The following is a 15,901-nucleotide window of genomic DNA, read 5'->3' on the forward strand; positions in this document are numbered from 1 at the left end:
AATGCAAAAAGCATCGCAAAAGAAACAGTACATCAACTAAAACGGGTATGAAGACAAGAAAGACTCATGGGGTTTTGTTTGCATATGCATCAATAAAAGAACAAACCAGACAATAACTAAAACATACAATATCATTAAATTAAATATATATATAAAATTGCTCCTGGGCAGGTGCCAGATATAGACTTTAGACCTCTTCTGGTTGCAATGAAAGATAAAACCTAAACTAATTTAATGCCCTTTTCTTTATTACAGTGGTTTTTGATTGCAAATGTTGAACTATGAAAAACAAAATATTATTTAAAAAAATAAAACACAAGGAAAATACAAGCACAGAAAAAATAAAGGAGAAAGGGGAGGAATGAAACTTACTGTTTCTTGAGACATGTCATTGGACTGACATTGTTAGCTCTAAAGTTATGTATGATGGATCCAAGCCCTTCTACCCATTGCTGAAAAACATGAAAATACAGAAACACCTAATTAGGAAAACAGAAGAGGGGTAAAAAGTAGGAAAATTTGTCATGGGGGAAGGTTCTTCTTCCTTGCAGCTAAGGATAATGCTAATAACCTGAGTTGAGGAAAAAAGCTGCCCACTTCACAGCCTATAATGCCACAGAAAAGTCCAGCCACATTTTACCTATTACTATTTCATCCTTCACTAAACAATGTGATTGTGCTTTCCATTCTTCCAAGTACGACATGTAGCATCAGCAGTGCTATTAAAACAGTTTATTGTCAACAAAGGCAAGCAGTCTGTTGATTGACTTATTAAGCCTTCTGTTTATAGCCCATATAAACATACGCCTCCCTTTCAGTTGCGGCTGGCAATATTAGCTATTACTAAGCAACATTATACAATATGTGATCATATATTAACTGGTCAAGTTTTAGAAAAGGAATGTAACAAAATATTAATAAGCTAGAGCAAACCACAGGGAAGCACATCAATTGTTCGGTGATGCTGGCCTCATCTGACACCCTGTTGCATATTCAAGTCCTGCTTACTTTCATCCTTAAAAAGTGAAACATTCCAGTTATCATTGGGATGACCCTCAGTCAAAAGCAGCATAACAGCACTTATCCAATTCCTTTTCATGGATATATTTTTTCTACTATGGCTTGTACCTAGACTTTGCAGTACTGTATAGAAGAAGCTTAAGGATTAGGCCCTAACACAGACAGTCATTGATTTCAGCAAGAATCCTGCCAGGATAAAGCTATAGGAAGAGAAAAAAAATGACAGCACTACAAGCCAAGTTCAATGTCCATCATGCCATTGTAATGCTAGGATTACTTAACAGATAATTTACACTGGTGGAACTGAGATGGGATTTGGTCCACTGCTTAACATTAACCTTATGAATAAAGAAGCCTCTTGCTTCCGGCCAAATTCTGTGCATGCAGCTTGAACTGACTTGGGCAGGATCCAGAATTTGACACTTAGAAATAGATGCAGATGAGTATATTTTCCTTTTCATGAATTAGTGCTGTACATCTACAAAACAGATGAAAAAAAAATCATTTATATAGGAGGAATACTAATGTCTCTGGAAAATGGCATATTGTAAACTGTAGGCAGTAAAGCACTATGGGCTAAAACAAGCTCTAAGGTGTCAATTCAGTAGATAAACACACTTTAGCATCCACTTGTATTTGTGACACACTACAAGCACATCACAAACTTCTTTTTAAACAGGAAATTCTTACTCAGACTTAAAAATTCACCTTATAAATCTATTTTGCTTCAGGAAAAGTAGCCATTTATTAAGACATACATTAATATTCAATTATTCCTTTTCAAACTATCCTTTTTAAGAAGTACTGAATAGAATATGCAAACTAATGGAATAAGTGTGTATCCTTTAAAAATAGAAGTCTGACTTACGAGAAAAGCAAGTGTTTGAGGTTTTCTCAGGTGTGTTTTCATGCCTGAAAACAACCCACCAGTAACAGTCTGCCCTCCCATTTTTCTTTTCCCAACTGCATAGATAAGATGACTTAGTACGGATGTACTCAGTACGGATAGTACAGAGGTACTTGCCTAGGGCTATAAAGAAAGCAAGGTTCATGAGAAAAGATATTATTTATTAGAACTGATATAACTGGAAGCCATGGACAGACTTAGGGAACACTTATCTTTTCCTACAAATGTTTGCTTACCTAAGATGATATAGGATTAGTGCTAGTGATGATTTCAGGATAAATGCATGAACAAGTCTTACATCCATTTCCACCTCCTAGAACCATCAAAACTCAATTATTATCATTCAGCTATCACCAACTATATACGTGTGTTTTGTTGTGGTGGTTCATTTGTTTTTATCTTTTTTTTTTTTTTCCTCTGAACAGTAAAATGTAACATTACTGCTGTATTAACACTGTCAAAGCCATACAAAAGTATATGCTTGTATGATCTGGATTAGCCAGTAGTCCCTTAAAAGCTCCTCAACCTTTCAACACTGACCCATAAAGTAAAATGACACATATTCACTGCAAACAAAAACCCTTTATAAAATTAAATTACACAAAACGCATGTCGTAAATAAGCTTCAGTCTTTCAAAGCTCCCATTTTTTTCTACTAAAACCACCATTGGAGCAGTACCAGCAATACCACCACTTCAACAGGAAATAAACTCACACAGATTCATTCTGATTTGAAGGCAACTGATTGCAGCTACACCTGATAAAACAAAATCTAACATTTAAACTAAGGTTACGCAGCACTCAGTTCTGAAGTTACTTCTCTTAGTCAAGAACAGTTGCCAAAAAGCAACACTGTTAGAAAGAAAACACATATAGAGAGAAATCAATAGGCTAATCACTTAGCGAGTAATTTCTTTGCAGGAACTGTCCTGATGATTCCCACTTTAGAGGACTCCCTAATCTTTTTTCAGTGATAATGCCCTTTCCTGATAGAGATGCCAAATCAGGAACTGCATTCTCTCACACCAGAAGAGCACAGAACAACAGTCAAACACTAAAAAGCCACAAAATCATCACATCTCTGCTGGCATCAAGTAAGGGAGTAACCTAAGAGTCTCTGTCCATCTATGGCACAATGTCCCCTGGGTAAGACACAGCAGTTTGAGAGACACATTTGCCCATCTGTTCCACTCAACACAGCACCACTACAATGCAGCATCTGCCTGCTTGTACTTCAGTTTGGGGCTAAAGCAATTTCTGAGCGTTTCATCAGATATTCCTCCCAGTTACCAGCCGGTCCTAAATTAATAAGAGAGCTAAGGAAAAAGAATAAAATATTTCTGGATTGTGAACGTACTATCTAAAAGCCAAATGACATAAGACAAAAAAACTTCCCCATCTGTTGATTAATATACAGGCTCAGTGCAAAACATTCGAACTTTGTCCTTTTGAGACAGAATAGTCTCCAAATAACAACTATCTTCATAATCACTTTTAAGGCACTGTGATCCAGTGCACAGATACTCACAAAATATCCAAAGCCTGAATACTTGACAAATGTCAAGCTGGCAATATATTGCTTTCCTGACAACAAACCATTCCCAGATTTAATGTACACTTGTCTGATGACCCTGTGGGAAGGATGAAAGAGCATCTCAGATTTTTCTCAGGCAATGTGCTATGAAGAATATAGCAGCAGCCTTTCTTGTATGCTGTGACAACACTCCTTGTTTTACAGGTGAAGCTGTAAGACCTGTAAACCTATGTAAGCAAACAAGGATAAAGATCCTCAATTCTCTTTTCATGCTTAGCATTTCAAAATCACTACCTCTACAAAGAAGGAAAATCCTATAATAAGTTGAAATTCTGAAATGAGGTAGATAGGAAACACTTCACTTGGGTCCTACAGAAAGCAGAGTTAGAAAATGTTTTTGACAGAAGTACATGAGATGTTTGATACTTAGTGATGCTAGTGCTAAATATTTTCAGATTTTCAAAATACGGCTCAGTACCTTTAATCTGTCAATGTAATTCCTGAATGGCTCTCTATATACCAAGAATTAGCCCAGGTTCATATCAAAGAGGAATCTGGGCCCTGATATCTAAGCCCAGAGAAACAACCACGACGAAAAGACGCAAAACCAAAATCAATTGCACCTTAAACACAGACCCTTAGACTGACACAAGAGGCCAAAATCTAAGTACACTGCAGGCTGGACTAAGCAGACTGCTGTTTTTCTCCAACAAGATCCAATATTGTCAAATATCTCTATAAGGAGAAGATGCAAGAAAAATTGATCAAAGCAGCAATCTCTCAACTTTTGCTGTAGTACTCAAATGCTTCTGAGGCACTAAGTGACCTTGCATTAGCTGGGATTCATTGAGAACACACTGGCAGCTGTGGCAGGGTGCATAGATAACTTTGACCTCTCAGCCCTCTTTTAGCCGCCAACATTTCATTTAGAAGAGTTAAAAAGAGTAAAATTTATGAAAGGCTAAAAATCACTGTAACCTACAGCTCATTAAATTCTAGACAAGGTCATGCATGGCTTACTTACAGATGAGGTCAGTATTATCCAGACCTCTTGAGATTTTACCTTCACTTTTTCACAGTGCAGTCTCTCCACAGTTGCCCTCTACTTGATTCAAGCATTGGGACGGCTGGGGCGGCAAGGAGACGTTGCTCTCCAATTTCGGTATTCAGTGCCTGTGACTGGCTGCCAGATTCAAGGCCTTGATACCTTGAAGGTTCAGGAAACCCACAGGGAACAGAACCAAGTTTCCCAATTCTTACCAAGACAGGCACAGCCTGGCAGGATTCCCTGGTACTTCGTCCTCCTTCACTGAGACTATGACCAGTAGATGTCCCTGTTCTCTCAATGCAGATGTCTCAAAAGTAATTTCTCTTCTATGAAAACTACCATACCTCTACTGTAAGAACGCAAAAGCAAGGAGAGCAGACAAGTGATGGTGTAAAACCCACCCCCTACCTGGCCAACTGCAGCATAGGCTTGCGGGGTATGGCTGCAAAAAATCTGTTACAAAGATAAAAGGGAGTCTTCCTGCTTTCAAGTATTTCATCAAGCAAGCTGAGGCTCATACAAACACTCTGTATTGAGAGTTCCCTGATGCGCTTCCCCACTTGAACAAAGCTTTCCAATCCAGAATGACTTTTCCAGCATTTGAGGGGTCTGCTCAGAAAGTGGCTGGAAAACACACTTTGGCTGCTTTTGTATACAGACTAAGACAAACACAGTGGAGCTTTACACAGTGAAAGAGACCTCCTGGCTATGGAGAACCAGGGCTGAAGTTTTCGATTTGTTCAGAACTCCAGGTGGCATAGACAAGAGAGTACATGAAGAAGCAGAAAAGTAAGTGCATTGAAATCACAAATGCTTAACCACAGGCTGGCTAGGATATGAAGATTTCTCTAGAAAACACAGTATTACATACTTGGCACATGGCTACCTACACACGTAAGCTGTGGTTATATATTTAAGATGGTCATAGTTTAGAAACGCGGCTATGAGACATAAGTTATGAGACATAAGTTATGTACTAACATAATGGGACAAGGAGAGCAGCAGTAGACTTTTAGAGATCTGTTAAGTATGTTCTGCAGGTTTCTTGGAAAGTTTTGCTTTGAAACATCAAAACAAACCAAAGCAATGAGAAAACAGAACTTTTCTGTAATGTGACTGTGAGATATTCCTGTGGGAATCTTCTGCTACCTTCTAGTTTCCCTCCTACCAATATGATTTGTGCAAATAATTAACAGCTTGTTTCATGGAAGAAAGTCACTATCAACTGAAACAGAACTTATTGGTAAGTCAAAAAGAGCCATTCAGTAGAATAGCAACAAAAGTGATCAGCTTGAAGTGCTTCATCTTAACAAAACCACAGTGGTCTGCTTAACCATTTTAAACCAACTGAAATCAATTTTAGAATGAAAAAAATATTCCAACTGAAAAGCTGAGAAGTTTAAGAATGTCAAAATGAAATGCTTTCACCTTCAATACCATATTATTATTAGCTGTAAGATAAAGCTCACCTTTTACTTGAAGTTATTTGCTAGCGTATGAGTAATAAAGCATTTCAGCACGTGCTGTTCATGCTGGTGCCTCACAGTTTAGCCATCAATGTGTGATTCTCTGTCTCGGTGAGTAACACACCAGTAGAAAATGTCTATTTTCTATCAAATCCAGCTATGCCAGTGTAAAAGGTTACTCCCCTCTCCTTCCCAGCCTGTCTCTCCTTCAGCTGTTCCCATCCCTGCCTACTACCAAAAGAATTGTCTGCATCAGCACTTCCCAGAGCCAGGTTATCTTAAACACTGGTGTGAGCTTTGCCCCTAAATAGGTGACCTAAGCTTAATGCTATGGCTCTTCCTTGAAGTGAATTAGGAGTGTTCACATGAAGTCCTTGGTCAGCAGGGCAGTGGGAACAGTACTTTCTAGCAGAAGGGCGGAAACTATCAGCTGGAGAGATGGTTCTTCCCAACAACAGCTGGATCTGGGAAAGAACAACTGCCAGGACGAATGTACCCCTGGTACGCAGTAATATTAAAGAATGCAAAAAGAGCTGACTTGACTTAGGTTAATCTTTTAAATTAAATTCCTTAATGCATTGCCAAAGTGGATAAGCAAAGACGACAAGAAATCCAGATTCTGGGTTGCTGAACTACAACAGCTTTATTGGACTTATTCCAGCCTACATACCATACTCTAAGGCTTCACATCAGCACTACATCGCTTCTCCACTAAGGAAATTCACCCCCAAATACTCACTGGCCTTTTGAAATGTCCTAGATTGAAAAAAGCAGATTATCAGATTACTAGGTCACAGAAAGTCCATCTGAGAAACAAAAATAAAAAACACACATACACTCACACCTCTAATATTGTGTGTGTGTGTTAATTTTAGCTCACAGTAATTTACATGACCTGATTTAATCAGCATTCCAAACATTAGAAAATAAATTCCAACTTTTACAGTCGCTCTCAACTTCCACAGGGGAGTTGCTTTAGGAGTGGACCACGGCAGCTGCTTGCAATCAGAGACAGAATACACCCCATTTTGTGGTTGTTTCATTTTAAGAGTGGAAATGAAAACCAATTTCTCAGCTGAAAACACCAATAAAATTTAAGTAGATAGAATGTAAATACCAGAGTTGAAGCTTGGAGACAAGTGGAGAGATAATAAACACACTCTTGCTGTTGGAATAGCTATACTTGGAGCTCAGCGATGACTTGGCCAGACCTGCTGAGCACATCGCTACAAGAGGCAGAGGAATGTGGGGCTGTCCCAGTGCAGAGAAGATGACACATCACAACAGCCAGCCTGTGAGCAGCCCTGATCACAGCAGGCAGCAGCCCTGCCCACGCTCACCCGCCACAGCCAGGGCGCCCCTACGGGACTGTCCCCACGCTCTGCAACCCTGCCCTATCCGCATCATAGCATCTGCTTTCCACCAACACTGCTCCTCACACAGACAGCCTGAAGAAGCCAGGAACTTGCATTAATTTTCTTCTTTGTCATGGCTACTTAGTCCTGTTACAACGCAGCCTTCAGTCTGTATCAATTACTTCTTGTCCCATTCTAAAATACTATGTTTTTGCCCTCTTTCTGGGCAGAAAGGTTCTGGCCTTTTGTATTTAGATCTGTCACCAAATTCCTTATTTTAAAATATTCCAATGAGGTGGTGACCAGTCCTGATCATGGTTTACCTGAGCAAGGGACAAAAGATCTACAGCAAGTAATGCTCATCTTCCTCACAACATCAGGGAAGGAAACAGCAGAAGCCAGTCCAGATGCATCCCTTACACATATCTGGGCTGCTTCAGCTACAATCACTGCTCCTTCTTCTCCAGACTCTTGCCTCTGTCATTTCACAAGTGGGGCTTACTTCTGAACATAGATTAAATCAAGGCCTGTTTTAAACTGCAGTTAGTAGCTACACAGCTACTTAATGCCTTGCAAAGACTCAGTTCTTCTAGAGGAAATTTATTATGTCCCAGAAAAAAGATGTCTCCTTATGAACAAACCAGGAAGAATTAAGCGCGAAGAGCTCTATGTGCAGGTAGCTCCTAGAAAACTTTATTTTGACACAGAAGTATAGTAGCAAGCTGATGTTCTTACCATATACAAAAAGCCAATACAGTACAGGCCAAATTACTTCCCAGATGTCCAGCAAAGGTACCCTAGAAAGCTCCAAATTGTTTTCAGTTTGATCTACTTTACCCTCTTCCTTGTGCCTCAAACATACATCAGATCAGATGGATCACCATTGTTGACAAGTTCTGAATATATATAATTTTGGTGAAAAGATTCCCAAATGTAGGACTATCACATTTTTGGGCCTCTCAGAGTCCACCCACAAGCTGTCTGCAGCATGACACACCGCTTTCAATAAGTATCTTGATGGCTAATGAAGGGGTAGATCTTTCAGACAGCATAATCAGTTGACTGGGTCTGACAGTCTATATAACTGGCCAACTTACCCCTTTCAAATCAATTAGTCTAATACAGCTTATTGAGACCTCAGGTGGCTAAAAAACTTAACTTCAACTTTTTTCTTTTCAGAATGAATCAGAGACACTGCTGTGTTAAGTATAAAGGTGAATGGTGCCAGCATCTGCTTTTCTTTGCTTCTTAAATGTTTTCAAAACATAACTGCAGCATGTTATTTCCCTAAAAGCCTGCTGAAAATACACACAGTAAAATCAAGTCAGTGTACCCATGTAAGTTATACAAGTATGTCTCCTATCATGGAGTTTACTCAGTACTGCCAGTGTTTAAAGAGGTATGGTTCCAAAGCAATGAAAATTCAAGCAGGTCTGCCAAGGGATTTAGTGATGTCACTTTTGGCAAACAGATATTCAGGTTTAAAAGGTGGGGATTTATCAGGTGTATGTTACTAATCACTATTCAATGTTTACCTCACAGGCAAAATAGATTATAATGCACCCTAAGCACATACAATCAGAAAAGAAAAGCAAAAAAGGTGTATTTTAAAAACGCCTTGAACCTCAGGATTTAAGTTAGTCGCATACTATCAGTACTCTAGATCAAGTTTCTCAGACCAGTTTACAGCAGACAGATCAAGTACCAGGCCTTGGTGGAGCCACAGAACTTGTGAACTGCAATTTTAAGCTCTAAGGAAAGATGACGTGTAAAAAAGCACCATTGTTTTCTAAAGACTGTTCCATGTCAACGGGAAACAGAAAAAAACCTGGGTACACTGGAATCCCCTTAACTGTAGAGAATTTTCTTTCCTGCTTTTGTACTTTTAAATAATACGAACATACAATACAATTAGGTTATCGCTGAACAAAATTTTGGAGGATTGAGCTCTATCCATTAGGAAAATTAAAGTAATTGCACTTCCCTTCAGCAACCCTATGTGTTACAGATGCACTGCATGACCATCACACAGTCTGCCGTGCAAGCCTAAAGAGTTGAGGGAAAGCTGTGTCCTATACTTAATGGTCTCAGCGTCTAATTCTGACAGATCACCATGCACACAGAGGCTGATAAAGTCACTATTTCCTTTCACCATGGCACACAGACATGTTACAGAATGCTCCAAATGGTTGTTTGCTGGTTTTCTGTAGAGTGTGCAGCAGACATTAAAACAGGTATTTCAGGCAGTCAAGCAGGTCGATTTACTCAGGAAATTTACTGCTGAGGAGCTCTCCATTTTGTTTTGTTTTTTAAACTCCCGCACACTGTTTAATTGTGAAATACCTTGGCTATTTCTGTGGTTTCCGCTACCATGAACGTGAAGCTGATGTTCACCAGATCTGTGCCACTGCAAACACACACTATTCGTCCTTCCAACTCATTTTCTGATTTGCCAACAGCCTCAAGTGCAGTTAGTATTTTGGGATCCTGTTAAACAGAATAAATAACTTGTTACATTTGCAATACTTTTGTTATGCAACGCAGTATAGTAAAGATGCGTTCCCATCTCCATATACATTAACACCTTTAAACCTTTGCCAATCATCTGAAATGAGCACTTTCACTTAGAATTGTGTGTAAACCTGAAAAACAATATATTCTAACAATTAGCAGCATAATTGTGTGAACTCAGGAGTGAAGTATTTCAAATATATATTATAATGTTAAATTAGAAATAATATATATTTGTATCAAAAAAAAAAAAAAAAAAAGAGGAACAGTATTAATCTCTAAGTAAATTATTCCAATCTAGTTAAGTCCATAGGTACTGAGAGTTATTATCTGTGTGACTTTTTGGCTGTTTCTGAACGACAGATCATATAAGCTGATGTTACAAGTATGACATACATCATACATACAGATCTTGGCTGAGGGTCACGGGCTATAGATTTAATGGGCATAAAGAACAAATTACCTATGTAAAGACAGAAGTGAAGTCTGAAGCATATTGGCATGGCTGTCAGCACATGAAGCATGGGGTTGTCTGCACCACCACTTCTCATGCCCCTTCTCTATGTGGGAAAGATTTTAGGCTATGGATTCCCAAGAGAATCACTAAGAGATAGTTATCTACAGTTAACACAGACACATTTAACACATGAAAGTGGAAATGCAGAGGTGTTAACAGATATCTTGCTTCACAAGAAACCTTCTAAACTAAAGGCTTAGAGGAGAGAAGCCCACAATTCACTTCAGAAAATTCTACGTATTCCTTCTGAAGAATGTTACTGAAAATATTTCCCAAACTTTGGGTTTTTCCAGCTAGTACTTCTGTGGGTATTCTTCAAAATGGCAGATAGCGACCAGCTGCCCTTTCTGACCATCTAACTGGATAAAGAGGGATGCAAACAAAACTTTGTATGCTTTATGCCAACGGAGCAAGAAGATAGAACAAATTTTTAAAAGATAGGAACAATATTTGGAATACAAAACATTTTTTCCAGATCCCTAAGACAAGCATCACAATACGCTGCTACAAAATAATTAAAAACTCCTGATATGTGCTTTTAACACCTGTTGTTCAGCTTTCGGTGCATTCTGGAAGCTGAGTACTGCACTGCATCAGAAAGACCAGAGGACAGAACCTTCCTACTGCAATCAAGCCGAATTACTTGACTTCACAATTTAATACTTTATGCCGTGATTTGAAAATTAAAGCTGTGTTGCTGGTATTTTTTAAAGAAATGAACTTCATCCTCCATTTCACCTTCAGTTTAAATATTTTTTGTTTAAATAAAGACTATAAACTAAGTATAGAGTACCTTTGGTACAGCTCCAAAACGAACACTGTTGATCAGGGAGCATTCTAATACCTGTCCTTCCTGAAAAGGAAAAAAAGAAGTAAAAGTTCAAAGGTCTATCAACACATGGCTCCATTAGGAACTGCAGCAAAAATAAACAACCTTATTTGCAAAACACTGCTAATTAACACTAAACAGTGTATTTCCCTTTTATAGCAATTAATTCTCTCTTAAAGACCTCACTTCCGTTAATTCTAAAATAACAGAACTAAGGCCAGTTTTGTAACTAAACTAACACGATATTTTAGATCTTTTTAAACTAGCCAGAATATAAAGCGAACACTATAATATCTGATATATATTCCTGACATAACTAATATACCTTTCCTTCACTCTTCCAGCTCAGAAAAAAGCCGAATTCATCCACTTGGAAGAGACAGTTGCTTTCAAAGACAAAAGATTCCTATAGAAAAAAATATAGACCATTATTTTAGTGAGTTTGACAAATGTAATACATTTATTTACTGTAAAAAGATTATTACATTTCTCCCCAAAAATCTGCGTGAAGAATTTGCTATTCCAAAAGCAATCAGAAATGAGAGAGGCAGGCTTTTATAAAACGATCATTTTTAATGATTTGTCTTCTTGCTGCCATTTGAGACATTGGGATGCACCTAACTACTATTTTCCTACTTCTTTGCAACTATAAAGATTTGTTTTGTATAGTAAAAGCAGCAATTCTTACTTAATAAAAAGCCTTAATGAGATGGAACTTCCAACAAATTATTGAAAACTGAGTGCTTCAAACTACATAAAGGTTAAAAATACATAATTTGCCAATATTACCTCCAGGATCAAATGACATTTTATTTTAACATTCAGAATTTAGGAAGCACTTTTCTGTTAGACTATGACAGTATGCATGCCATGAGCATTTTGTAGCCAGAGTAACTGGCAAGCAGAGTTTGCAGGACATTGATTTGTAGAGAAATCAAGAAAGAATGGCATACCAAAGAGAATACACAAGGCAAAAAAATCAGATTAGCTGAATGAAAAAAGAAATTTCCTCCACACACCTCCAGCCCCAATTAACGGATCATAAATTAAGCTAAAATGCAGGATAACGCTGTGCAGAATCAATCATTTTTTAAAGACAAAAAGGATGCAGGACTTCCTGACTTCCTTAATTGAAAACCAACAAGCACGTGTGCAGGCTACAGCACTGCCTGCTGGTTCAGAGCTCGGTGCTTTGTTCCATGTCAGAGACTGAGGTACCTTTCTAAAATGCCACATCCTCTCCTGTGCATATTGCAAGGGCAGCAAGCACATGAATATCCACAGCTGTTTTCAGAGTCTTGTATACAAGACAATGGGAATTTAGGTAACGAAACCAGGTAAAAACTCTAATGCCCTCAAATCCATGGAGCACGGTTTTAAGTCACTAAGTCTATCCAGGACAGCTATGTATTTAAGTCACTAAGTCTATCCAGGACTATCCATCCTCTGCCCTGGAACAAGGGCATGGGGTGGGCTAAGGTCACATTCCAGTCAGGTCTTAGCCTGACTTGACATCAGGCACAAAGGCAAGTAAGAACCTGGTAATAGCTCTGAGCTCCCTGAGACGAGTACAGCCAAAGGGGACATTGTGTTTGGGATAATTGTTCCTTTTCCCTGGATACATTAATTACTGGATGATGTCTACCACTTCTGGACAACATTTTAGGTCCTCAAACAAGTTTTACAGGTTTTAAGGTCTGACACTTGCAGTTTTCCATCCAAATAGCAAACAACTATGTTAATTCTAAAGGCAGGGAAGTTGAGATAGAAAGTATAAAGTTGCTACAGCTCAGTCTGAGCCAACACCACTAGGCATGAGTTTCCAGTATGAACTGCTCTGCCCATCATTCTTCACCTTAACATTTATTTTCCTGCCTTCACCATAGCACTAGTTCCTCATGAAACCTACTTGTTGCCCAAGACCTAAGATTTACTAGTTTTACAGCCCTTGGAGCCCTGTTTCAATAGAAATGTAGCTAGCTACAAATCCAAATGAGTGTGTCTTACATTTCCCAGAAAGATCACTCATAATAAAAGGCAGGCAATTTTTTATCATTTATTGTGTCCCCATCTATCGAAAAGCCTCGGATATACCAAAAATGTTGTTTATACCAAGGTGCCTATGTAAACTGCACTCATGTTGATGTTCACTCCAGCCTTGACTTTAGTAACCAAATAACCTTTTCTGCAGTTTGTCTTCTTGTACAGTAAGAAAAAGGCACCTGCCATCCGACTGTGCGTGCACCACCACCAGTAAGACCCCTAATCATATCTGATTTTGATTTCCCATATTCTGCTGAGATAACTCTGTTCTAGACTCAGACCTTTTATCAAACATGAAAAGGCTTGGATCAAAGTATATTTCCATATATTTCCCCAATGTAAGTATTTTGTTAAGGTGGGGAATTAAACACAGAACTTCTATGAAAACTAGAAGCCTAGATCTGAAACATTTTTCTTGAAAATTGCAAGTAGAGGGATTGGATCTTGCTATGTTTGCATAGCATTTCTAAAACAATGGTCTGTCTCTTGTTACTACTACAACACAATTAAATAATAGTCTTCGTATATCATAAACCTCATAAGATCAAACAGCCACACCATCAAGTGCTCACTGTTTACAGGCTACAGATCTTAACTTCTGAGTCAGTGTTCTTTTTACAACCCTCAATAATTCCTGTAAAATTGCAGATAAAATATACAGTTAGTTACCTAAGTAAAAGCCATTTTAATGTGTCCAGAAGAGTCCCCTTTGAGAAAACAAACCAGGCTTCCACCTGTACCACAGCAGACCTGGAGCAAACTGTAGTGAAAACTGCAGCAAGCAATGCAGCTGCAGAATAGCACATGGATGAACGAACAACATTTTGCTCCACGGGTGGCAAGTAGGACCTCCTTTCTACAGGGATTTGTAAGGCTGTAAATTCAGCTGCAAGGAGAGACACTTCTGGTGCGACATCTCACCACACGTCTGCCCAGCATTACCTGCTGAGTACACCATGCCAGAAGTGTTATTTTTCTGAGATGTCTCATTCTCCCTATCACTACATCAAGGACCCAGATGCCTCACTGAGCATTCCTGATCTCACACCAGAATTTGAGCACTTCTCATCTAAGGTGCAAGAGAACAACCACGGGCTGTATTCCCTCACTGGGATCCTCACAGGCTGAGTTTCTGGAGCAATATTTCCTGAAGAAAAATAAAACTTTACGAACTTCCTTTACAAGAAGTTCACTGTCCACTAGTATCTTCGTAATTTATCTGTCCCCAAAACTGAGAATACAGGGCAAACAACTATCCCTATCTTGGCAGGCCTCATGATAAAAAATATCTTTTACTTACATTTCAGAAGATAAGAGGAAAATACTAATACCCCTGAAGGCATTTACTGAGCTACCTTAAACTTTTAGAGATTTCCTGTCCAAACAAGATTAATAATAGACCCTGATAAAATTGTTCTCACAGGCATATCAATGCTGAATATAAGGTACATGTTTCAGCACTTTATTTTCAGCTGTCTGTATAAAATGTCCGGTTTTGCATTCCTTTAATAGATTTGGATTAAAGCACAGCTGAAAGCAGGATCATAGTAATCATATTTCAGACGGAGTACAGGTTGATTTTCTAAAGCAGATAAAACCACTCCACATCTCAAATGACGCATTTGAATCAGAATATAAATGTTTTGTGTTCTCTTACTTCTCCTTGTGAGATGCAGGTCCTCAGTTTATATATTAAAAAACCCAAACCCAAACATATTTCCCCCGACCTCAATTTGATAGATGTACAAAAAATTGAAGGATTCACTCTGTTCAGTAATGTGCTTTACGAATCTGCAAAGATGAGAGCTTTATGCACATTACATATATTTTGATCCCTTACTCTTCTTCGAGGCTTATTTCAAATCAGAGGGATTAAATATATGTTAATATTATTCCTTTTAAAAGCAAAAATCTGTGTAGCAATAAAGTGTGTTGGTATTCCCTCCCCACACACATTTCTGGAGTTATCTGAAAGCTTATTTGTGTGCAATTAAAACAAAACATGAAACATTCTGTAACATCTACATATTTAGATGAGATTAGCAAATGAAACGCAACTGGCCTCTTACCTCTTCATATCTATCAAACACAGCTCCGTCTTGCATAAAAGAGGGAACTGGCTTCTGCCAGTTAAATTCATAAGGTTTTGCCATGATTATAGAAGAAAAACCTGAAATGGAATGAAAAACCAGAGTTCAATTACTGTCTTTTACAAGGAGTATTTCAAAGCCTAAGCAGGGATAGAAAACTGACTTTCAGCTTTTTCTTTCACACAGAACTATTAAAAAGTCATAGTGCATTTCTAAACGGAGAATTTTCCTTGAATGAGTATTTTTGTTTCATAACTTTAAAATACATGTCGGAACTTAATGATTTGAAAAAACACTTGCACTATTGCTTTAGCTTCAATATCTGCTACATCACTTCTACAGTAAAATGAGGCTGGGAGTAACACAGGAAAACATCAGATCCAGCACGGACAGATTATTTTTTAACATTCTAAATTGCATACTACATGAGCAAGCCACATTTTTCCTTTGTGTTTTATATGGCAAAATCCATTTATATTAAATAAAGTCCTTAACATTTTCAGTGGTATTTTATGCATAACTCAAATTATAGATAATATCTAGGTCAAAATTCGTAAGGTAAAAACCTGTTTAGGAACATA

General features: G+C 38.2%; 1 protein-coding gene across 4 annotated transcripts in view; it reads right to left on the reverse strand.

The window, feature by feature from the left end:
• The window catches only part of PLCB4 (phospholipase C beta 4), a gene marked incomplete at its 5' end in the record, with an annotated part of 81,100 nt that extends 65,717 nt beyond the window's left edge, over positions 1-15,383 (reverse strand). For all 4 annotated transcript variants that reach the window (XM_080342934.1, XM_080342932.1, XM_080342933.1 and 1 more), the window contains 5 exons: positions 373-452; positions 9,674-9,817; positions 11,152-11,211; positions 11,513-11,593; positions 15,300-15,383. In XM_080342934.1, coding sequence (XP_080199060.1) covers positions 373-452; positions 9,674-9,817; positions 11,152-11,211; positions 11,513-11,593; positions 15,300-15,383 — 449 coding nt within the window. The remainder of the gene's footprint in view (positions 1-372; positions 453-9,673; positions 9,818-11,151; positions 11,212-11,512; positions 11,594-15,299) is intronic.
• Positions 15,384-15,901: the final 518 nt, after the last annotated feature.

The sequence above is a fragment of the Nesoenas mayeri genome (genome assembly GCF_963082525.1).
Source record: "Nesoenas mayeri genome assembly, chromosome: 3".
NCBI lineage: Eukaryota > Metazoa > Chordata > Aves > Columbiformes > Columbidae > Nesoenas > Nesoenas mayeri.